General features: G+C 41.4%; 2 protein-coding genes across 9 annotated transcripts in view; one reads left to right on the forward strand and one right to left on the reverse strand.

Annotated features, from left to right (window-relative positions):
- L3MBTL3 (L3MBTL histone methyl-lysine binding protein 3) overlaps positions 1-7,425 on the forward strand; it is a 91,273-nt gene extending 83,848 nt beyond the window's left edge. For 6 of the 8 annotated variants that reach the window (XM_076333588.1, XM_076333585.1, XM_076333587.1 and 3 more), the window contains 3 exons: positions 1,765-1,928; positions 2,976-3,038; positions 5,503-7,425. In XM_076333588.1, coding sequence (XP_076189703.1) covers positions 1,765-1,928; positions 2,976-3,038; positions 5,503-5,646 — 371 coding nt within the window. In that variant the 3' untranslated portion in view covers positions 5,647-7,425. Of the gene's footprint in view, positions 1-1,764; positions 1,929-2,975; positions 3,039-5,502 lie in introns of those variants that run through there. The other 2 variants (XM_076333590.1, XM_076333589.1) reach the window with 2 other exon arrangements.
- A 1,102-nt stretch (positions 7,426-8,527) lies between these two features.
- SAMD3 (sterile alpha motif domain containing 3) overlaps positions 8,528-24,333 on the reverse strand; it is a 40,950-nt gene continuing 25,144 nt past the window's right edge. Inside the window, exons 8-12 of the mRNA XM_076335496.1 lie at positions 12,296-12,499; positions 11,744-11,915; positions 9,944-10,026; positions 9,476-9,688; positions 8,528-8,686 (exon numbers count right to left, since the gene is read on the reverse strand). Coding sequence (XP_076191611.1) covers positions 8,660-8,686; positions 9,476-9,688; positions 9,944-10,026; positions 11,744-11,915; positions 12,296-12,499 — 699 coding nt within the window. The 3' untranslated portion in view covers positions 8,528-8,659. The remainder of the gene's footprint in view (positions 8,687-9,475; positions 9,689-9,943; positions 10,027-11,743; positions 11,916-12,295; positions 12,500-24,333) is intronic.

A 24,333-nucleotide genomic window follows, 5' to 3' on the forward strand; every position in this document is an offset into this window, starting at 1 on the left:
AGCATGTGCGAAAATGGAGTGCAATTTGCTTGGAATTTTCTTCACACAGTATTGTTATCTGCTATTTATGTTACAGTATCAATGTATTACATGTTTTGTGAATGGAAAACAAAAAAGATAGCTAAACACATTTTCAACTCTTAAGAGACCTTTTTTAAAAGGAAGAAATCAGGGGCTAAGGATGGGAAGGGGATTCAAGAGAAAACGGGAAAGATACTATTCGGTAAAATAGGCTTTACATTCAGCATGCTTGCTGCCTTACAAGACTCTTTCCTTTCTCACTGAGATTTTTAGTAGTAGTAGAAGCTCGAAGGAACATTTGAAGAATCACAGTGAAGTGTAAACAGACATTTAGGGAACTCACTTCCGAGTGTAAGAGTATGATGACAGGAAAAAATTAAGGAGTCTATTTAATCAGTGGGCCGACAATACTGACTAAATGGCTTACGAGTCAACTTCTGAATAATCGACATTGATATAAAATGAGGATAAGTCTTGAAAGTAACAAAAATTTAGGCTAGAGGAGCAGAACAACACAAGCAAATGTAATCACATCCTATATTGGCCACATTATATATTCTAGACCAGTCCCACTGTGCTGGCAAAAATCTATAATAGGAATTTGTGCCCTAGTTGTTGGGCACAAATGTGTGAAAAATAGAACAGTAAGGCTAGGGAGAACTGTGAATAATAGCAACTTCCCAAAAATGGAAATAGAATGGAGCTGTAATAGAAGTGAGTGATCCAAACAAAAACAGCACAGGGATTTGTGAGTGATTGCATGAAGTCATTAGTAAGGAATATTAGGCATAGGTTCTTTGTTGGCTGTTCCATTCAGAAATGAATTCCAGAGGTTTTCCACAATTTTACTTGACAATTGGGAAGCATTCAGGCCTGAGTTCATAGCAGGCATGTTGCTTTTGCATTTGCAGTGGATCTAAATGAACATAGATGTCTTACGCAGTTTGACATCATTTCAGGCATGCCTCTTCACTCTTTCCTCCTACACGCATCTGCACCTGCTGCTGCTCTCCAGACAGCAGCAGCAACAGCAGCATGTGGCTGAAGCCATCCTCCCACTGGTACATTACCTTGAGGCCGGTGGGATGGGAGCTCATTCCTTCCATAATGGATAAGTGAGATAAAAAGGGAAATGACTTTGTAAAAAACCCCAGAGCAGCATGGAGGAGTTAAAGTCATTTTCTGAATAAAACATTCAGTTAACGTGGGAGCAGGGAATTTGCAGACATTTGTGTGTTTTCCTCAGAAGAACTGAAAAACATTTTGTTGTGGATGAGGCATAAATGTTGAGTGGGCTGGAACTGTACAACTGATTTCACTTAGAATTTTGCAGCAGTGCAGTGCTGCTTTTGATGAAGTTATAACAGCTCAACCCTGGAGTTAAGTTAGTTCTTGTACTACTGTACAACTATTAAATGTGGGTGCAATTTATTCTATCAAAATATTTAAAATTATTTGACCTGTGGCATGGCATGCCAACAGTTGTGTTGGCATAGAACCGTGTTGTGTTGGAAGAGATTTTTTCCATGTAAGCGTAGTTAGATTTATATAGAGCCAATATAATTACAGTCATAGTAGTGGAAAAACAGTCATGGTACTCCTCTAATTCTGGTGTACGCAAAACTGTACAGCTTGTGTAGGGAGGCCCATATATATCAATAGAAACGAACATGCTTTTGCTGTGACTGATCTTATCCCTGACTGAGGGATTTAATGCTTGTTTGTTGCTTCCTGTTGTTGAAGATGTTGAAGAACCCAACACACAGAGGCCTCTTTCTCAACCAGTTACTGTGTCTTCCAAGTTGCAAATCCCTGGCCTACCCTTGCGCTGGGAACAGCAGAGCAAGCTCCTTCCAAGTGTAGCTGGGATCCCAGCCAGTAAAGTTTCTAAGTGGAGTACAGATGAGGTAGGTTTCCCCTGTACCTTGTATCTCACTGCCACTGCCCTTGAAGTCTTGGTTGATTCAGAGCTTTAGATTAGCCCCATACATTAACAATAATGCATTAGTACTCAGAGGATTAGAGTGAGCCAGACCTAATGTAAAAGGCCCCCAAAATGCCCATTCAGCTGCCATCCAGCCCTGGAAGCAGCAAGTATTAATTCATATGTGTATAGATAGGTATAGATATAGATAAACATGTATGTGTATATATATATATTCACTGGGGTTAAAAAGGGAAAGAAAAGTGCTAAACCTATGGCCCAGCAGATCAGGTGCTCCAGGTCTGCACTAATAACATCTAGCACCCACACAAACATTCTGGAGGAATGGTTTAGGGGTCAGAATGAACCAAGGAGCTATTCCTGGTGCATAGTTTGGATGTGGCACACTGTTTTGGAGGGTGAGGATGTAGTGTAGAGAGGAACGGCAGGGACATGGTCAGGCCGTGACACCTGATTTCAAGATCAGAGCCCAGTCACTGTTCAAGTATGCAATAATGCTTGGACAGACAGGGTCTAGTCCCTGCTTTACTTTCAGAAGTACCTATGACTAAGGCAGATTTCTGCAGCTGGGACAGTCGGATCTCCTCTAATCGGAGAAAAAAGAAGCATGAACTTTGAAAAAGGATTTACTGATATCTGTGCTGTAAAAAATAAAGAAGAGGAAGACAGCAGCCATTTTGGTTTGTGAGAAGTGATTCACCAAGAGAAGATTCATGGTTCTGGATCTGCATGGATAGAATAACCTGAGTAATTTTGAGGGAATAGCCATATCCCACTCTTAGATGTCCTGTGGACAGGGGTGGCATGTGCTCTTTTAGTTTGCAGATTTTGTGAATCCTGTCCTTAAACACCCAGCTGCATGACTCCGTGCACTTATAGAAGAAGGTGGAACACGTAATATGACGCTGTAAAAACAATAGCTAAAAAAATTCAATGATTGTCAACCTTTAAGACTATTTTGAGAAAACACAGGTCTTACTAAATCTTTTGTTGTATACTTTGGTGGCAGGTCTCTGAATTTATACGGAGTTTACCAGGATGTGAAGAACATGGCAAGGTGTTTAAAGATGAGGTGGGTGAATTTTATTTCAAAAAGACACAGAGTACAAAGCTCGGTGGAAAGATTAATTTTATGTCATCATTAAAAATACATATAAAGTAGTAGGATGAAGTGTATGTTTAAAGTCAGAAGCAGATGTATGGAAGATTAGGGTGGTTCACAGGTCATGGAGTGGAAAGGAAGTAAAGAAGATAAAACTAGCTAAGTGTCAGCCAGCTCTCTCATGCTTCTCTAGCTTTGTTACTGCAACTGAAATTATTTAGAACTAATGGTAAAAGAGGAGGAACTTTGTGATTTACTACTGTTCTCTCTTAACCTGGTTTGAGGACATTTATAAATAAGTGTTATTTTAGTTCTGCGGGATGTTAATAAGTAAAATGAAGCAGAGCAGTGGTTCAAGATAACCACCTCTTAAAACTCTTTGCATCTTGTCTGATCACACTTAGCTCTTGATGCTCTTCCTCCTGATATAGCCAGTTTACGAATGTGATTTGAGCGAGCGGGAAGTGAGAAGATCTGAAAGCTTCTGATGAGGTTCAAAGGAGTGTGTACTCACTTTGCGAGCACGCCAGGCACGCATTTCTGGTATCTGAGAAGATTGTTGTGCCAAAGTTGTCATTAGGAAGTGATAGGGCTTTTAGGTACAATAGGCCTTTATAAGCTAGGTAGGCTTTTTCTTTTCTGCTCAGAGGTTTGTTACTCCTGTTAATGCTTAGTTTCAAGAAGGCTGTTTGATCACAAATTGCCAGAGTGAATAGTTCAGGTGCTTATCCCAGCCAGACCACCTGAATGGGCAGAGTCTGATACTGTAATATCCCAAGTCAGCCAGCCTTTCAAGTGAAGAATAAATGTGGTACTTAGACTTGAGAAGGCACCTCCTGAGGAAAATGCATACAGATGGCCCTGCTAATCTGCAACAAAAGTTTTCAAGCTGTGCTGTAGATTGTAATGACTATTACAGTTGCATATCAAAGGACTGACAGGCTGCATCTCTGGGCATTTTGCACTTGCTTAGATGTTAAGCATTTTACAGTTGCAGCAGGTATGCAGGCCTAGATCATCCCCTATGTCACTTAGGGTGTCTCACCAATGAATTTAAGATCAATAAAAGCTGGTGTATTGCTAATCAAGTCAGCAGGTGGGAAGTGCCACAGAGATGGATGAATCCTGAACGCTTTCATTCTCAGAGGTATAAGAAAATACTTCCCCTCTTCAGGATTCAGCCTCGCAGGCTTTGTCTGTGAGTAGTAAATTAAACCTCTCCCAGTGAGGCCAACCGGCACGGACTGGCTGGCATCAGTAGGTCTTTCAGTAGGTAGAAGGTGCTGGTTCAAACCTCTGCTGTGGAAATGAACCCTCATCCTGCTTATATTAAGATGCTGCAAAAAGTTGGGCAACCCCATGTTTGCACACTTCTGGTTCTGAGCCCACCTAGTCTGGCTTTGTGCATGAAATGAGTAGAAAGTAATTGTGGTAACTGCATGATGCTGTTCTCACTGCAGTGTTCCTCGACTTACAGCGCTGGGGTGTACCTTGCAGGCTTCCTTTGCAGCGTGTCTGATTCAGAAAACTTGTCTTCTAGTCCTACAGAAACTTAATTACACTGTTTTTATCTCAAACTAGTATCTTTAAGCCTAAGCAGTGCTCCTGATTTAACCACAGTTGGCTTTTAGGCCTAGCTATCCTGCTTGTGTTACACTGAACACTTACTATAGGATACCTAAGTGACCTGAAGTTTACACAAGAAGTGTTGGCCCCACTTAAGCCCTTGGAAGTGAGGGCCTTGTGGCTTTTCATGTTTGGATTTAGCACTCCTGCTGACAGAGCAATTTGCTTACAGGAGAATATTCACTTGTAACACTTATTAAAATAGCAACACTACAAAGCTGGCAGAAAAAATACTCAGTGTTTTGAAAAGTTGCGTTTGTGTCAAGGAGGCAGTTTTATGGCCTGTTTTTTATGTAAACAGCCTGGCCCCTGTCTACATCTAGGACCAAATTCGTTTTAATTTGCTATTTAATGAACAGAAGGGGGTGGCCTGAAGGGGGTTCCAGGTCTGTAGTTGGGAGGGAGATCCAGAAGCTGTCTTTTGGAGGCTTGCATAAAAGGAGTAGCTAAGATGTTAAAAAGCGTTACTGTGCTGCAGTACAGTTGAATTCTACTTCATTTACCCATTTTACTTTTCAATAGCTTTTACTTTATACTGACAGTATGAAAATAAGAACCGGTTTGCTAAAAATTAGCCAGACAGTTGTTTTCAAGCAGAAAGAAGATCATCATCCTGTTCTTTTGACTAGCTGATCTGTCTAAAAGGTTGAAATCCAAGCTATCCTGAAAGCATTTGAAAGTGTTAGTATTCAGCCATTCCTTTACACTGTCTGAAATTGCTGGGAATTTTCTTTTCATGTTTTCTGAAACATCTATACTGCTGCACTGTCAGACCTATTAATAGCTTTGTGTGTTTTTTCTTTTAAAGCAAATTGATGGAGAAGCATTTCTGCTAATGACCCAATCAGACATAGTCAAAATAATGAGCATTAAACTGGGACCAGCCCTAAAAATCTTTAATTCCATTCTGATGTTCAAAGCTGCAGAGAAAAACTCACACAATGAACTTTGAAGATAATGGAAAATGTGTACGAGCCAGCTTTCTCCACTGGAGCTCATGTTTTATTCAAAGCACAAAGACTCGCTAGAACTGTTGAGTAAGGACTCTCAGAAAGGAAGAAACGTACGTTCAGCACTGGTGGACTATTTATATTCTCCTAGAGCCAGTACACATCTGAATCGTTCTGGGACATGTTCGAGCTTTTGAGAAGGTACTGTGTAACAGCCGAGTCAGCTAGTCTTATTTACCAAACTAATGGCGCTAATTCTCCATGGATGGTTAGGATCCTTAACTTTCTCTGGACATCAAGAAAACCTTCATTAATTATTTATGCTGTACTATATAAGGAAACGTTAATATTTTCTACGAAATCTTGAATTCTACTTCATGTACCCATTTTACTTTTCAGAAGCTTTTACTTCATACTATCAAAATAAAAATCAAAATAATTTTTTGATTAGCCAAAAATTAGGCTACAGGTAGCCAGATGAGACTGTTATGGCTAATATGTATTTGTGCCATAGTTTAAAAATGAAACACTTAATGCTACATACATGACACTTTATGCCACAGCATATAACTTTACAGATTATAAAACTGTCTGTTTGCGTGTAACAAAACAAAACAAACCTTGTTGGGGTTGAAATTATAATGCTTTTTTGATAACTGAATGTTTTTACTTTTGCACGATTACAAAAATGTTACGTGAGTTTTTCCACCAGCATCTTTAATGTATTTTACCAAAAGATCAGTATAGAGAAGGCTGCAACTGAAAAATAAAGTTTGACTTCATAGAGGACTTTTTGTTTATGCTGCACAATAGAGTCCCAGCCTTTTACATGGGAGCCTGCCACAGTCCTTCAGCACACGAAGGAAAATACGTGTATTTTGAGGTAAGGATATTAGCAAAGAAGAAAATATACTCATTCATGTCTGCACATGCCAGTCTCCAGTGTAGTTACCACAACAGTGGAGAAAAATAGCGTGCTAAAGCTAGGACTGCTACTCTGGCTTCATATTCAACATAGGTTTGTTTTCCCAATGGTGGGAGAATTATTTCACCCACGACTGCCTAGTTGGAAAGACTGATTTATAAATTAATAAGGCATAAGGGGAAAGACAAAGCATGGAGGAAAAGGAGACTTAAACGCATATGGTGCATCGGCACATCCTAGGTGTAAAATGCATGCGTTTCACTGGGTCATTAGCAGGCTGCAGATACCACCAGCAGGTACTTAGGTGAGGCAACCTTCTTTCTTGGAGGATTATTATAACGATTTGTCAGGGAAAGTCGTTGCACTTGGTATATATACGTAAGATGTAAACCAGATGCACTTTAAATGGGAGAAAGCCTAGCTACCTGTATGCTGAGGACTGTTCCAGAATGTTACTTTTGCAAGAAGAGAGAGAAGAGTTGGATCAAGATTCTTGGCAGCCCTCTTCTTAGCGCTGCGGTGGGCAGTTGCTCAGCCTTTAGAGCTGAGAACAAACAGAGCATTTCCGTTGCACAGAGCTGGGAGAATTTTACATCTTCCCACACATTTTGCTAGGCTGTTCTTTGGCTAGAGTTCCTTAAGATTTCAAGAACTCTCTGTGCCCCTTCCAGATCATGTAGGTGACTGGTACCTGCCATAATATGAGGTGAAACAGGGTCAGTATGAAGTAAGTTGCATTGCTCTGTTAATTTCTTTCCATAGCATTGCATAAATAATATTTTTACATTTTGTTCAATATTTGTACATTCAAATTGCACTCTTATTGTACTACAATACAAATAAAACCTGAACTGGAGCCGTCTGTTACATTTGTGTGTGCCCAGGATTCTCAGATGAACCCAGCTGTTCCCGAGGGTGGTGTGGAATAATTCCTCACTGTAGCTCAATGTGGCCATGAGTTTAAAAGAGCAGCTTGGCTACTGCTGTCTGCCTTCTCCCTAAACACTTACTCCGAAGGCTCACAGGCCTCTTGCTGTCACAATCAGAATCCCATTTATGGACCTGGATTTTGTCACTGGCAGCAGCTGAAGTTGCCCATGCAGATGAGTAAAATGCCGAATTCTTCTCTTTACTCTCCTTCTGTCCTTCCATGTAGTTTTCCCTCACCCTCTGTGTCTCTCTCGTGTGCCCGCTCTGTAGCCTGCAGTGAGAACCAATGAAGAGATTTCCTGCTCCACAGAGATTACTTGGGGACGTTAGCAGCTCCCTGAATTTTTATACACCTACTTACAAAGTACTGTGGTTCAAGAAATGGGTTTGAATTAATACCGTTTACAAGATGTAGAATAAACCTCACTTAAATGATGCAGAGCCCAAATTTTATTCATACAGCTATCACTTACAACAGTGAGGACATGCATAATTCTTACTTTTGTATCCCGTGTGATGAGGTAGCAGGGCGTAGCCACCTCTGTTACGAAAACTACACCCAACAAATTAACTCGGAAACTAAATCAGGAGACCTACTGAGTCTTTAAAGTGGCAGTTGCTATTGTTTTGTATGTTGTGTTGGAGATGATAGCCCAGCCGTCACACAGGTAAAGGTTGTCTCCTGATTTCCATGGGAGCCACGTGAAGAATCCGAAGACTTTAGCGAGTCTGGCCATTAAATGCAGCGATCTCCCCTCATACTGCAGGGTCTCGCACTGTGATCTCTGCATTGGAGTCACCTCTGCACAGCCAGGCTTTAACAAAACTTCTGTGGTCTTCCAGGCTGTGAGTTTGTTTAAAGAATCGCGGTGACCAGAAACGCTGCTTTGCCTACATGGACATTTTTAGAACTGGTGGGAGATTGATCTCTTTAGTAGAATGCAGTGTTTTAATAAAAAGCCATTTTAACTTCTAATTAATGTAATGGGTCATGTTTGCTGGCTGCTGCCACTGTCCATTACTAGGTGCTTGTCCGAAGTCGTGCAGTCAGGCAGTAATCCCTGGGATTTCCAGACATGCAGGAGTTAAGAGGAGCGTGTTAGTGAGAAGAGGAGGTTGTAGAAGAAGAGAGCAGAGGGCCTCCGCTCGGTGTGGGCAGATCACCATGTGGAGAAGGCCGATTTGTTCTGGGGAACAAATTCAGAAAGAAAATGAGTTTTCTCCCCGTTGCCAAAGCTGTGGTTGCAAACGCACATGGCAGCATCCCAGATAAGTCATTCTTGCTACTTTGAGAGCTCATCTCAGAATCCCTATTTAGCAAATTCAGGATTAATGTTAAAAAAAAGAAAAAGAATGTTTCATGCACGGAGAAAATAGTGAAAACTCATCATCCTCCAAATTATAAACCAGGCCCACCATTTTAAAACACAAAAATTATTACAGTAGGCTTTTAGTGATCATAATATAATGAAAAGATGGTAACAAGTAAATCTTTAATTTGTGCCACTTCAAAACATTAAATGTATTAGCATCTGAAGCAGCGAAGTGCTCACATTAACTCACAAGCGTGTTTTTTAAATTCTGACAGTCAAAAGACTATCCGAATCTTTTAAATGCTCCATATGGAAAAAAAATACATGACACTTGCAGTAATCTAGAAAATTTTATTATCTCTAATGCCTCTAGACTGCTCTAGAATTCCCATTTAAAATAACGAAAATGCTTAGGTTTTAAATTTCTAGGAACGTAGCCAGTACAATAAAAAAAGGGCATTATTAAACATAACGGAGTTATAAATACACATACGCTCTCACCAGAAAGAATGGCCCTGATCTATCTTCACAACAAAGGGATTTATTTTGACAAAATGTCAAAGGCTCCCAAGAGGAGTGCTGTGTACACCTTCAGATACTGGGATACTCGGGTACCTCCAGCCCTCCCTTTACCTGGGCAGGCAGGGATGCTGGGCTCCTCACCTCAAAGACCAGGGACTCCAGGAAGTTGAGCGTCCTGTGGATTCTCTTTGGGCACGGGATATCGAACACGTGAAATGCAGCCACCAGCGCCGCCAGGGCCATGGTGCAGTCATCGAGCTGGGCTAGCTCTTCTCTTCCTACGTACAGCGCAAACTCGCATGAATTCACGTTGAAGGGATTTTTTACTTCCAACACTGGTGTCACCACCTTCACCTAAATTAAAAAAACCCCGGTATTTCAAACGATGTCACAGCATTGCTTTGGTGAACAGGTCAGAGAAGTAAGTAAGCGTAATAACACTGCTTTGAATTTAGCTAGTATTTCTATGAATATTTGCCTTCTACCCAAAAGGCAGGCTAATGTTGTCCTTTTCCAGGAACTAAGCTGAGCCACCAAAAGGCCAGGTGATACGCCCAGGCAGCTCATAGGAGGAGGACAGACCAAGACTGTCAGCGCTCTGTCTCCTACCTCCTCGTTCACTGCAGCAAACAGACTGGAATCATCTCCAAAGACATCTGGCAGGAGTAAACATGCAGCAGTCGTTTTCATATCTGTCAAAGGCAAGGATTTCTGCTAAATTACACATGAAAACGTTCTGGCACTGCAGTATTGTCCTGGAAAAGCAGATTGCAGCCTATGAAATAGTTAACAGCTCAGCAGTGGAACTGTTGTTCAGTGCATTTTGAAGAGTAAGTTTGTACCGCAGTGAAGGTTTAGGTACCTCAGCTGGCAATGGGCAGTAGTATTCAAATCATTCATGACGCTCTGCTACTCAGTATTACGATTAAATTTCTCTCACAGTAAGTAAGTAGGCCTTTGGGTTGCTTCTAGTGGAGTTCGCGAGCTGAGTAATCCTCCTGCCCCCACCGCCCGTCCCCAGGCTCCTCTCTCCCCAGTAAATCAGATGTCTCTGGGGAGCCCTGTTGCCAGAGGACTCCACTTTGAAAGCTGCAGTACAAGCTGGTGCTGCAGGACCTCCTGGGATGTGGTAGCCACCACCCCTCTGGTTCAGCTATTAATGACTGCAACATCTTTTTTGCAGGTCAGACTTCTGGTGGTGTGTGTTTCACTGAACCTATCTTATCAGGCATTTATTATCTAGGTGCCAGGTCAAGTTGCTTGTAAGAAAAAAACAGGAAAATAAAGGCCTTGGGACTTCACTAAGGTATGAATTAAAATCTTTGTGGGCATATTGTGTAAGAAAAGGGGAAATCACAACGCCCATAGCTCTCTAAGGCCAAAGTTATGAGTAGAAAGTCTATGTATGAAGGCTTTCTGGATTAGGCTGTTTGTTGACACTTTTTAATCTACCATGAGCTGTTGAGAACTCGTGTTTTTAAGCTTAAAGGAAGAAAAACCCAACATGTTAACCTACTCTGCTTACTTCTTTAAGAAACAACCTGGTAATAAAAGGAGTGAAACTGCTATAGGAAACACACGTGTTCATACTGCGTCGTCTCTGATTTGACATCCTGGCATTATGCCTGTTTGATAGAAAATGACAGTCAAAGGAGCACTTCTCACAGAGCTAAGCTCAGGCATAGGCATCCACAGCTGCAGTTTGGGAAGAATAAAGATTATGAGTAACTCCTTCAATGTTTTGTCCCTGCAGAACCGCACTCCCAGACTTTTCAGACTGAAAGAAGTTGAGTGGCAGCAGGTGCTTGCTCCCTCGCAGCCAGCGAGCCAAGCACATCGAGATACCTGGACCTCTTTGCATGACTGTGGTACCTGCTCTCTGGAGGTACCAGTTTGTGCACTTTTTCCTGCAATGTGTCTCTGCAGAGACGAGGTACTTGAAATACAGGTAACGGTAACTACTTCCTCCGTTATTCCACTGGGATGAAGACTTCAACCGTAGAAACAGTACCTCTCTTTCTAAAGGACACTGTCTCTTTTTATGGGACTATTTCTCTTTCTAAACCAGAAAATTCGTTTTCTGCATGTATTTTTAGGAAATAATAAGCACTCTCTAACATATCTAGAAATACATAATTCTGCTCATCTTATTTTAAGGCAGTTACTAACTTTATCAAACCTGCAGTCTTATTCAATAGAAAAAAAAGTTTCAATACCTGACTGACTTAGTTTTCCTAGTAATTTATTAGCTTTTATTCTTAATGCTTCCCCATCTCTATATATTTTTCAAGCAACTGTGACATTTTAAAATGTTTTTGCAGTAAAATCAGAGCTAGTTTAGTTACGTAGGTAAGAACAATTAGCTACAACAAAACTCTGATATTCAGAGCATAGAAGATTTGTACTGACATTTCAGAATGTCTTCCTCTGTGTGCCGCTTCAGATTTTCTTGCAGCATAATGTTAATTGGATTATTCCTCACCACATACAAAGATAATATGTTTTCTGAATAAATCTCCAAAATCTCAACTGTTTTCTTATAAATGTCCATGTGTGTGAGAAGCTGGAACTCCCTAAAAAGCTAAAAGAAAAAGAAAATTTTGGTATTATTGCAATCCTCAAAACCAAAACTGAAAACAACACGAGGTGCACACTTTGAAGACAGGATAAGACTAGCTCAGTAAAAGAAGATTATAAACTGGAGGGGGTGGTTTTGTTTCTTTTCAAAGGAGGGAAGAAATACATCAGGTAACACCAAAATACTTCAGAAAACCCACTGGTGCTGTATGTGGCATGTTTAACACAGGACTGGTGAATCTTTTAAAGTGGAGTTAGCAGCAAAAATATGAGTTAGGTTAAAGAGAACAATGTTGATGGAAACATCCACTAAAATACGTGCCTACAGTTGTATCACATCTATAACATAGAATTCAATGTCATTATTAAAAATAGCTCTGTTACCTGATAAGGGCATCTTAAGAAAGGAAATAATCTAAGAATGTCTTTTAAAGGTGCCTTATTGCTGATCATCTTCCTCCGTATTTCTATTGTCACATTCATTCTGTTATCCACTTCTTTCCAGTTCCTCTGAGTTTTCATATATTCTTCCTTAAGCCATTTAATGTGTACATCCATTGCACTGCCTTCAAGATGAACGGGTTCTTCCTATCAAGAAATGAAGGGCAGAATTGTAACAAATCAGCTAGCCTTTTTATCTGATGTGGCTTCTGTGATTTGAGTGTAGTCAAAGCGTAGTCAAGCTCAGCAGAAAGAACCTCTAGTGTCATTTCAGTACCAGCTCTGTGAACTCACCCTCATATTCTAATAGTTATATTAAGATCTGTTTTCGTATAATACTATAGCTATCAGCCAAGTCTCCCAAGCTCAAATTACATATTTGAGGATATTCATGAAAGTCCTACGCCTGTGTCTGGTTTGCCTAGTTGTGGTTTATTGGAAATTAGTAGGCAGTTCTAATGATGACTCGGTGTTTAGCAATATTAGCTCTGTATTACCAAGAGAAATAGTATTTTCTTCTTACTCGTACAGGTCCTAAAAGCAGGACAACCAACTTTCACATTTATGCAACTGAAGTATTTACCCCCAAGGAGACCAGCTGAACTAAGAAAACCATTAATGGAAAGCATTTTTTGAGCAGTTTGACTGTTAGTGTTTTCAAAGAGTTATTCTGAAATGGAGTTAGCTATTTAACTAACTTGAAGATAGTTAACAATCTTCCTCAAAATTACTATTATTGTCCCTGCTGTAATTCCAAGCCCAGTAATTACTAAGGAGAGGAGTGGCTATCCAAAGCAGTACATCTGTGGCAGTAGCCTGGGGCTGTTTAGTTTCTATCAGAGGATGCAGTGAACTTGTCCATTGAAACAAGCTGAGACAACATACAGATGCACTGTTAGTACAGTTACCACTCTCAGGCTGCATTTACTCTGGCTTTTCCCATATGCATTGTCACTGATGCAGCTGTGACAATCTGACGTCTATGTCAGTGGTGGCCTGTGCGTCAACACCAGAGCAAGTTGAGACACTTCATCCTGTTCCCCACAACATCTAAGACACAGAGTTGCAAAACGTACCACATACAAAACTGCTTCGCAGTGCTCTGTATGTGCAATTAAACCTTCCGGTTTAATCAACGTCCTTTTTTAAATTATGCATGTGGTATTCTAAGAATGGTTGCACAAGGTACGCAATTAAAAAACTGTCTCCCTCCTACTATTGTATCCATGGATTTCAATAGCCATTGGTATGAGAGAAGAAAACCAGCCCTGCATGCAGGACAGTTACCTACTGCGACCCACGCAGTACTCCCCTGGCCCTTGCTAGGATGCTGCATTGGCACAGCCTGCGCTCTTCCTAATAGAGGATTTTAGTCCTAATTGCATTACAACAGTAATGTTTGTTTGTGACCAGCTTGAGTAGGCATTCCTGTCCTCTTCCTCACCGCACAGGAACAGAAGTGGTAGGTCAGATGATTGAGTCCAATACCTTCCTCCACCTGGCTGCGAGGGGTGCTGGGAAAAAGTATAAGGTGAGGACGACTGTGTGGTGGTGCTTCCCCTGAGTCCTGTCAAGACTCCACTGAACTGGGGTTATGTCTATATTTAATAGCCTTCAGTAGATTTTTCTCTCCCGTTACTTCTCCCAGTCACTTTTCCAACTCTCATAAAATCGTACCTTCCACAACATCCTGCGTTAAATTTGGCAGTTTAACTATGCCCTGTAAGAAGAAATGCCTTCTTTTGTTTGTTTTCTCCTGCTGCTTCTGCCTTCTAATTATCGTACTGGATTCCATACCTATTCACCATCTCCTTGCCGCTGTAGTTTTATAGATATGTCATATTCTATCCTCAGCCACCTCTTTTCCAGCCAAGACTGTCCTAAGCTATTTAATCATTCCACATATAACGGTCCGTACTTTCAATTATCCTTGTTATTGTCTTTGCATATTTTCTAATTTCACTACAGCCTTTATGAAATGGGCACAGTAAAACTTCAAATACTAGTTGAGATGCTGGGACACCACAGGTGCATACAGTGGAATAATGCGCTCCCTTCTGTGTCTTTCTTAAATAATTCTGAGCATTCAGTATACTTTTTTGGACTGCTGCTTAGCATTGTGCCAAATTTTCTTTGGCGTAATACAAAAATATCATTTGTGAATGGTAATAATAAGCTCAGAGCCCATCACTGTAAATGTTGTTAGGACTGGGTTTTCTCCTTGTGCCTTATTTTACATCTATCACTATTGAATTTTATCTGCTGGTTTTTTGCCCTGTCACTCAGTAGCATGGGGTCCTTCTGCAATTCTTCAGTCAGTCTTGGCCTTTACTACCCTTAGTAGCATCACCAAATGCGGTCACCCAACTATTCTCCTTTTTCCACATCATTTAGAAATATATTGAATTGCATAAACTAAGCATTAATAATCTTTTCCACTGTAAAACCCAACTACTTCTGCCTAGCCTTCTTCGTTCTATCTTTTAACTGTTTATCCATGCAAGGACCTTCCTGCTTATCTCCTCAGATTATATCCTCTAAGAGCCTTTGAAAGGCATGTGGTGAAATCTCTTCTGAAGTCAAAGTAAACTATATCAGCTGGATTTCCCATGTCCTCAGGGTTATTGAATACTTCAAAGCACTGACGAATTTATGAAGAATTACTTCTGTTTACAGAAATGTCATTGATTCCTTCCCAATGTGTTCATCTCTTGGGTCCGCATTACAATTCTTGCCAATTTGGCCAGTAAAGACAGCAGGTTTCTTGGTCAATGTGTTCCCTAGCTCTCACCTGAAACTCTAGAAACTGGCATCAAATTAGCTCCCTCCAATTCTCTAGTATCATGTTTCATGAGAGAAATTGCACATCACAATTAGAAAACTACCTATTTTATCCTTGGACACATCTGAAAATTTTGCACAAATATTGCCTGGTCCTGGGAATGTGTTACCGCTCACTTGAGTGTATTATTCTGTAACCTCTTTACTGACTCACCGATATGAGACAGATGCCCTGACATTGCCTATGAAGAATGGTCCCAGTAACGCGACTGCCTGAACTCCTTGTCTGAGGAGCCTTGCAAAGTCTGTCTGGTTTCTCTGGTATGGCTTTATATTCTGTGAGCACTCCTGCACCTGGAGAGTGCACCCCGAGCACTCCTGTCCCTTAGCAGCATCAGGCTTCCTGCTTCTCGTCTGTTTGAAAAAGCCTTTATAACCAGTGCAGAAAAGGCAGAAAACCACAAAGCCAATTCTGTGTAAATCTCCAGCGGATCGCTCACAGTCGTCAGAGTCCTGTTTTGCTGCTAGCATATGTCATCTCTGCAAGCTCCCTGCATCAGTGTTTGGTATCTTCTGCTATCTCATTTACATTGGTTACTGACTGTGAATACTATTCTATTATTCACACATCCCCAGGTGGGCCGTTCAGCTGTTCCCTAACCTGTTAACTTGCACTAAGTTGGATGGACTGTCTCTTGCTTCGGCGTGACCGCTGCACAAAAACAAGCATTGGTCCATTCTTGTCAGTCTCAAGATGCTCGTGCTTTCTCACGCATGCAGACACACAAACTTGGACTGTTGTTTGGGTTTTTTTAATTACGATTATGTTTTTTACTCTGAGGAAGAGCTAGTTTGAAGTCTCTGACTCCAAACAGCTCTGTTTCTACTGGCTTCCCCTGTGGGTCTGCTTCCAAGCCTCCTGCCCGTGGAGCAGGAGCTTCTTCAGCCACCTGATGCGGAGCACAGCGGCTCATTTCCAGAGGGGCCGTCACCTTCAGTGCCTTACTTCCAGAGGCAGGAAAGCAAAACAAACTCAACCTAGTGTACTGTAACCACAGACGAACTGACTGGGTTGCTTAGAAACAAACACCGAGGAGAGCAAGTTGTGACCTTTACTCCAGCTTATCTCCATCCCCCTTGTCAAGGCAAACACTGCTCAAGTTGATGGACTTTCCGTGTAGTCAGCTCTGTCCTTGAGAACTAGTTTAGCTAATGACATTATTGATTAGCTAAATGAGACCATTTGACATTTTTGTAAGCATCAACGGGAACCTACCAATAGAAATACAGCAGTGGTATAAGGAAGAATTGCTGTCATACTTACCTATTAGGAAAAAAACAATGTGATGGAAGGCCAAACTTCATTGTGTAAATCATCCATTACATGTAACACAAGCAAAAGTCAGTGTTAGAATTGGTTTTCCTGCAGTGTTCAGCCTGCTTAGAGCAATCACTATGTGTAAGCTTTTCACCTTTTTAAGCTGCACTTCCAGGCTGAAGAAAGGCATTGGTAGTTCTGAACTTTAAGCTCTTTAACATAGCTTGTTTAAACTAGTAGTCTATGTAATGGATATACACACCCAGCCATAAAACCCATCTTAAAACTTCAGTCAAATAATAGAGCTCCAGAAACGTACCAAGTCTGTGGTAGTACCGTTCGGATACCAATTAACAACAGTTTTCTACTGGCCTTAGTAGCCAGTGCTGTTTCAGAGTTTACTTCTCATTTATTAAAGTGCAGTGAAAACATAACAAACAAAGTATCTTGAGGATGGGCGATGGTTAAGTATGATGTAAAACACTTGGGCTGTTGTAAAACTATGCTTGCAATGAAAGAGCAAGCGAATACTGAGTTCTAGGGTTGGCATTAGCGACCAAAGTTGCTATGATTTTGGGGACTCCTTGTCTATATACAGTGGCAGGTCTGTGCCTTTTATATCTAATCACTTCATTTCATTTTGTCTCTGGACAGTTTCATTCCTACTAGGGAATACAAACAATAGTTTGTAAGTAAGCCCGTGTGTAACTGGCTTTATAAATCAGTTTCCATTATCTTCAGCCTTTCTTCCTATTTTTGCAAATTTGCCTTTTTTCTAGTAAAGTGCAATGAATATTAACTCAGTCACACCTAAATGCAGGATTCACTTAGAATGTTTTCATTTTCTCCTTTTAGTTTTTAGTTTGTGAACAGGTTGATTTTTAAGGTAAGTAGAAAGGTAACTGAGAGGTGGCTTTCTTTTGGGGGAAAGAAGTTACCTCAGTGGGACATCATTTTGCAACGTATTTTAAATTTTATTGGAGAATGAGTTCAAGTGTGATTTAAAATCTTTTATAGTTAACTTTAACATTGCTGATGTGAACAGGAAGAATCTGGGTTTGGAAAGCTGGTTACTCAACTGGTCTATCAGCCTATCGCATGCTAATTTAGCGAGGACTCTAGATCCTCTCCACTTTAACCATCAAAGCAAGAAAGCTAGTGACAGCACAGCAATATTCCGGTAAAATTGTGACAATAAGGTTAAACCTCAGTTATTTCAATAACACTGGGGGAAAGCAATCCTAGCTAGACTGAAGCCAGGATCTCCTCAGTGTCTGAAGAAAAGAAGCCAAAGGTAACAGGTCAGAATGTACACAGGAGGGAACTAAAAAATAGCCTTTTTAAATGAGGAATCCTTCATTCTTGAGGTCACCCAAACTCCTCTGGCCAGATTTTCTATTGTGTCACCAGTAACATCCATTTCCCTTGTAGTGATAAGGAGAATGTTAATTGGTGATCTTTAATGAGTTTTTTCTATATAGAATTTTGTCTTACATTATAAATTATGTACATTGCCAAGGAAATAATTTCTTTTTAAATAACAGAAGTTTGATTTTTAAAAAACAGTCTTTCTGTAACAAACGAGAATTTACCTCAGTGCCTTTAAAAAACAAGCTGCCTTTTTGTCACAAGCTCCTGAGACATGCTGCAGAATAGAGAAGAAGGTCAAAAGGATGCAGAAAGGAAGTTAATGAGGTAAGCAGAGGGTATCCAGTACTTGTATGTCAGTGTAACCCACACCTTGCCCGAGGGATGGTCCTGCCAAGGCTCTTAGCCCTTCTGTTAGATTCACATGCAAAGGGTGACAGCCGTAGGGGGCCCATCCCCAAGTGCCCATGCCCGCAACTACCCTTAACTTCTTGGCATCTCAGGTATCTGTGACTAAAGCCACTAGAGCTAGGAGCCACACAGGTTGTAGGGCTCTTTGCTCACGCTCCAGATGTCTTTTGATAGTGACCTCCAGTTAAGATTCACAGTTGTACTTGGAACCACATACAAGTAGATTGTTTTAAGATGCTCACATTAAAGCAAGAAAATGTACATACATAAAACAACTAGACTCCAAATCCCTCATGTCTCCCATTTCCTGAAGCAAAAGGATAGTTAGTCATTTGGTCGGAGACAGGCGTTTAAATGAAGGCCCAATTCCTTAATGTCCTTTTGGTGGATCTTGATTTTTCCCAAGATACAGCTAGAGATTATATTACCATATTCTTGTAAAAAGCCTCAGCTAGCGGTGCACTTTTATTAGTCAGTGCCACAGCCAAGGAAGTGAAGCTGTTACATCTCTTTATGGGGAAGAAGGGAGCAATTCTTATGCATGATGTGTATCACCAAGGTCTACGCTTTCAGTTACCATTGAAAGCCAGCATCATAAATCCTAAAAGCCACTAATCTCAACACCAAAGTAACATGACTGCCTAATCATGGAGCGATGAAAAGTCCTCTGGTGAGGACAGCAGGCACCTCTTGCTCTTTACAAGGGTTTACACCAGTTCCCTTGATTCCAGAGATCAAGATCTCTTTTTTGAAGAATGCCAACAGGACCTACTTACTCCTCAGCCTGAGAGAGTGAATTCAAATAGGACCAGTAGAATTAAAGGGATGGATATGGGGACACTGCACTGCATCCTGCTGGTCTGTTTACTGCCAGCCGTGGATTCAGGTCCCTCACCTGGGATGCTTTGGGCATATTCCTTTTGAGGGAATTCCTTTGGATGGAGACTAATCTGCTTGCTGGAAAGTGTATAAACCATGCGATGGTAATGAGAACGGTATTGTGGAATAGCAGTGCCACATAGAAAGGTTCAGTGGTGCCAGCAATGAATGGGAGCTTGTTTTACACCATACTTTGGGACTGGGTTGCTGATGAGTAGCAGTGTTGGTACAGCTGTTGCACTGCCTTTCATTATTGCTGCTTTCAGTATCTTGTCAGCTCCCAGCAACAGCTAATATTTTCCTTTTAAAAAAAAAACATTTCAAATTTTCCTTGCTAGATGCCAATGCATACTCCAAGTCATGTTATTGCTTAGAGCATTGATGCAATAACACTTCTTGATTGCTGCGTCTACCTGCATCAGAGTTAGCATCAATGCTCAAGGTACTTATGCAAGAAAGCCTGACAGTAGCAGTTTTCAGTGTCTTCTCTCTGCCTACACAAAGAATATGATGCTTGCATAACTTACACTGGGAGTATGGTGGGACCCTTGTTTGGGATAATCTTTTCCATTTAATTGGGTTTTGTAACTTCTTCAGGATGAGAAACAGCTTTCACAGGTAGTTAAGTGAGCATAATCTGAATCTTGTGTCTTGACTTTTGAATACTGAAAAGTGGGTCTTGCTGTTTTGTCTAGAATACATACAGACACAAGGCATCATAAAAACACAGTGTACAGAACAGTTTTTAATACCACTACTGTAAGGAACAGCCCTTTTTCTGTGGTGACTTTCAGGTTCATCATAATGACATTTAGTATGCTGAACACTGAGGCATTCTGTATCAGAAAGAATGCTCAAACCAGGTTATGATCATTAGAATGTGAAGCTTTGCTCAAAAAAACCCAGAAGACCCCAGACTGATCTGGAACAAGTTGAATCTGAAATGCGGGCAGTAAGCTGGACACCACTCAGGGCCCATCTTCTGGCCCCAGAGGGTGGGAGAGAGCTGAGAAGGCATCGCAATTCACCACCTCTCATGTCCAAACACTGAACACAAAGACAGCTGAAACAGCACGGGCAGACTGCTTTCATGCAAAATGAGCATGTAACCTAGGTGCAGGATCCACGCTGACTTGTACTCAAATGAGATGTTTAATTAAAGCAGGCTCTGCTTTAATTACACATAATTACTCTTTTGAGCCAGGCAGACACTTTCAGAGCTAGACTTAACATGCCAATGCTAAATGCAAACTTTCAAAGCCACGTAAGTCAGTTTATTTCTGACCACAACTGCTTTCTGATTTGTAAGCTGCCAAACACACAGCATAAGCAAAATGGGTGAAATCTGTTTTCCTCTACCAAGGGACAACCCATATTTCACACTTTATGTTAACTCACTGAACAGTGAAGATACTGAATGACATAAGTTAGAAGGTGAAGCAGAAGGTGTACACCAGGGATTTGTGTTTAAACCTTTTGCTTTGACTCTAAAAGCATTTTAAAATATTAGCTAAGCAACACCACACGCTATGTATGCACAGCAAAGTTTTAGTGGAAAAATCGCATTACAACAGTACAGCCATTGAATGATCATTTGTACATGCACACACGTTCTGGCTGTGCAGACATTCAAGCACTTGATTTGGAGACTTAATCTTAGAGGAAAAGGGGCTATCACCCCTGCTTCATCTGTGTACAGCATTCACAGTATAGATGGCATCTAATGCTGTACCTGCCAATAGTGCCCCTCAACCACAGGACTCAGCCAAGAGAGTTTCTGCATCTCATGCACAAGTTGTTCATTCTTTGAGAGTTTTACAGACATTTGATTCATTTGGTTTCCTTTTTCCCTCGCTGATGCCTTTTTTTTTTTTTCTTCCTCATTCATCCCTTTTTCTCCAGCCATGGCCTCTGAAATCCTATTCTCTCCACACTCCTTGAAACCTTGTTTCAAGTTTCTAACTCCTGCAGTGGCATAATCTCATTGACAAACATGTTAGTTATCACCTCAAAGAAAAGCATCTCTCTAGCAAATGTCTAACTTGCCTAATTTACCTAATTTGAGGTAAAAGAAACTCCAGTTCACAGGGTAGACATCACTCAATCCTGATTCCTTCTTTCATCAGAAAAGACAGTTTCCAGATCATGATGAGCATAAAGCCAATGGGGTAAACTTCTCCGAAGCACCCAAAAGCAGCAACTTTTCCATCACCATTTTTCTCCTCACAATGAATGAGCCCTAAGACCACCCCCCAGAGGCTTCAAGCAGACTCCCAGCCTCAAGTATCAGTCTGACTTGGGCAAAAGGTTGCACAGGCTGAGGAAGGGTAAAGGCAGAAGACAGCATAGATCATCTGGTTCACCCCATTAAATGGCTGGCTTCCTTCAACAATTAGCTCCCTTGTGCTGGCTGGTTCGGGGACTATCTTCTACATCTGCCCTGAACCAGGTACTTTGTGCAGGTTAAACCTTCTAGGCCTCATCATTACATCTGGCTCTGGGCACCCAAGGTGATCTTAATATGGATTTTGGCCAGACTCAGGAAGCCTATCACACTGCTTTTCAACAACCCGCCCCTTGTTTAAAGCCAGGAGGCCCATCTATTCCCTCCGAGCCAAACTCAGTCTCTGAGTCTCATTAGTTAAGGGGAAGCCTCAGCCTTATGGCAAGAATGTTCTCACCAGCTTCACCACTCTTGTACTACATGATACCACAAAAACAAGCACATATGGTGCCCAGCTTCTACCTGGATGCCTCCTGGGCCAGAGGTCTTCTCTGATTTTCATCTGGTCCTCTTGGGAGAGGATTTGCACATTCACCAACATTCCTGCTTATCTTCCCTGTACAGGAATGGTATCAGCAGATGGCCAATTTCATGAGTTTAAGTTTCTGCAGAATCCTTCTACTTCTCCCAGTCTAAATACTCACCAAAACATTTCTTACCTCTATGCCATAGACATAGAAAGGAGATGGCCTGCTGGTGCCCCCTTTAAAAATTGATTTTAATTATGTTATTCCCAGCTCCTCTGGATGTGGTAAATATGCCCAGTTATCTGCAAACATCTACCACTATCGTAACCAACGTCTTGTCAGAGCCTTTCTCCTTTTCACATCTAATTCCACATTTATTTGTGTGACAGCTTCAGAGAAGCCCTGATGACCTCACAAACAGGCTGTCATAGGATGTAAGAAATTGGAGGCATTGGAAGAGGGACTGCACTCTCTCTCTCTCCACTTCTGTTTGAGATCATGAACTACTAACAGTCTTCTAGCCTATTACAGTCCCTTAAAATTCAGATAACTTAAGATATCCTTGGATAGTCTCTTTGCTGACAGGTTTTCTCATACAACAGCTGGGATGGATTGAAGGAGCTTGATTCAGTTGCATAGATATACCTAGTTAGTGGCATTTAAGATGTCGTAAGGGTATCCCAGAAACCTCTGGAAGTAGCGGAATAAGACACAGGACCTATGGGAGACCCATCCCCTTCTGGATTGGCAGGTGGAGCCATGCAGGATATCTGTGGGCATTTTTATGTCTGTCTTCAGCTAACTGAATTGACTGTGAAGTCACACTTTCCATGGACAGCACTGCTCAAGACTGACAAGATTTCAAAACCTGAAGTTCTGAAAGGGACAATTTGCTCTTTGGTCACCACCCCTGTGATGACTAAGCTAGTGTTTGAACCACATGCTTTCATCATACGGAAGCCAGTCACCAGCTCTAACCACACTTCCCTCTCCATCACCTTTTGCCTTTTGATAATCCTCTGGCCAAAGATGCACACCAAGAGTGTCCTATCTTCCTATTCCTTCTGGCTCCCCCAAGTCTAGGGCCCCTCCTGTTACAACTGGCAGGAGGTGGTTCCTCTCACAGCCTGAAGTACCATAAGCCCAATAATTCCTTAGGGCAGAGGAAGGGTTTTATGGTGCCATTTTGATGCTAAAAAAAAAGGAGATCAGTCAGAACAAGCCACTGGATGGCTGCCTTAGCAGCAATTCCACTCTGGCTGCAGAGGGGCACTGGCTTGCCTTTCTTATTTATTTTCACGGTGTGATCACCCCTCTCATGGAAAGTACCTTCCATTTGCAGCAGATGAAGGTCATTATCATTACAAAGCACTCTCCCCTGGATTACTGCAGCTCCAGGATATTTGCCTGACTGGGGAAAATGACTGAGGATTCTCACTCTGTAGCCAGAAAATTTGTTAATTAAGGAGGCTTTCCTGATCAAGTTCTGAACATCCCTCAGACATGGAGGCTCATATTAACGTCTATGTCAGGCACAGTCCAAGCTTCTTTCCAGTGCTGGCTCAACCTGATGAGTATTTGTAGGGAGCATCATTTTAAGCAAAACCTCCTTCAGTGACAGACACCTCCAGCATGGGTTTATGTGCTTACCTACATAATTTTACAGCCCTGGGCACTGCACTTGCTCAAGACCTTTCCTGTGATGCTAGCCACTCTAAAATGAGTATAGTCTTCAATCTTGCTTGAATATAATGCTCTGTAATGAGCAACACATCAGCAGATGCTTTAAAGAAACTGGAGGAGAAAGCCAGATGCTGCATCTGGAAGCAATGCTCTGCATGGGAGGCCAAGTAACACTCGTGCTGTGTTTGGAGGAGGAATGCCTGCTGGCAGGTAATGGGGCTTGGACAGACCAAGGGGCAGGCACCATCTGTGGCTCTGAGCACATCCCAAAACATCACAGGAAGCTTGTCCTGGCAAGAAACTGTTTTTTCACATGATGAAGTAGAAAGAGTGGTCAAGGATTTTATTAGTGGTAATAGCTTTGTTACTTTTTATATAAAAACAAATGCCAGGTATACCAATGAGGCATTTTCTATTACTAAATAATCTTTTTATCAGTTTTATACCATTAACAATCCAAGGTTATACTGACACAAAGCACATTTGATGGAGTTACATCTTATGACTATTCAGAAACTAAAGCTTAATATAGAAGTCAGCGGTGTGGCTGGTAAGTAGGTCATCTGTTGGGAACAGATGTACTCTTTCATCTGCACTGCCTGCCAGTTGGCTTTGACCTATAATGCCCTAAATGTCCTACTCTGCCTATCTAAGGCAGAGTGTGGAGACACAAAGGGGCTAGGAATCCTTGACTGATTATTCTCCAAAGGCCTCCTTAACCCAGAACTCATTTCCCACCCTTTTACCTTAAATAATCCTGATGTGTTGGCTTCTAGTCCACACAAGGCTG

The sequence above is a fragment of the Aptenodytes patagonicus genome, chromosome 3 (assembly GCF_965638725.1).
Source record: "Aptenodytes patagonicus chromosome 3, bAptPat1.pri.cur, whole genome shotgun sequence".
Taxonomy (NCBI): domain Eukaryota; kingdom Metazoa; phylum Chordata; class Aves; order Sphenisciformes; family Spheniscidae; genus Aptenodytes; species Aptenodytes patagonicus.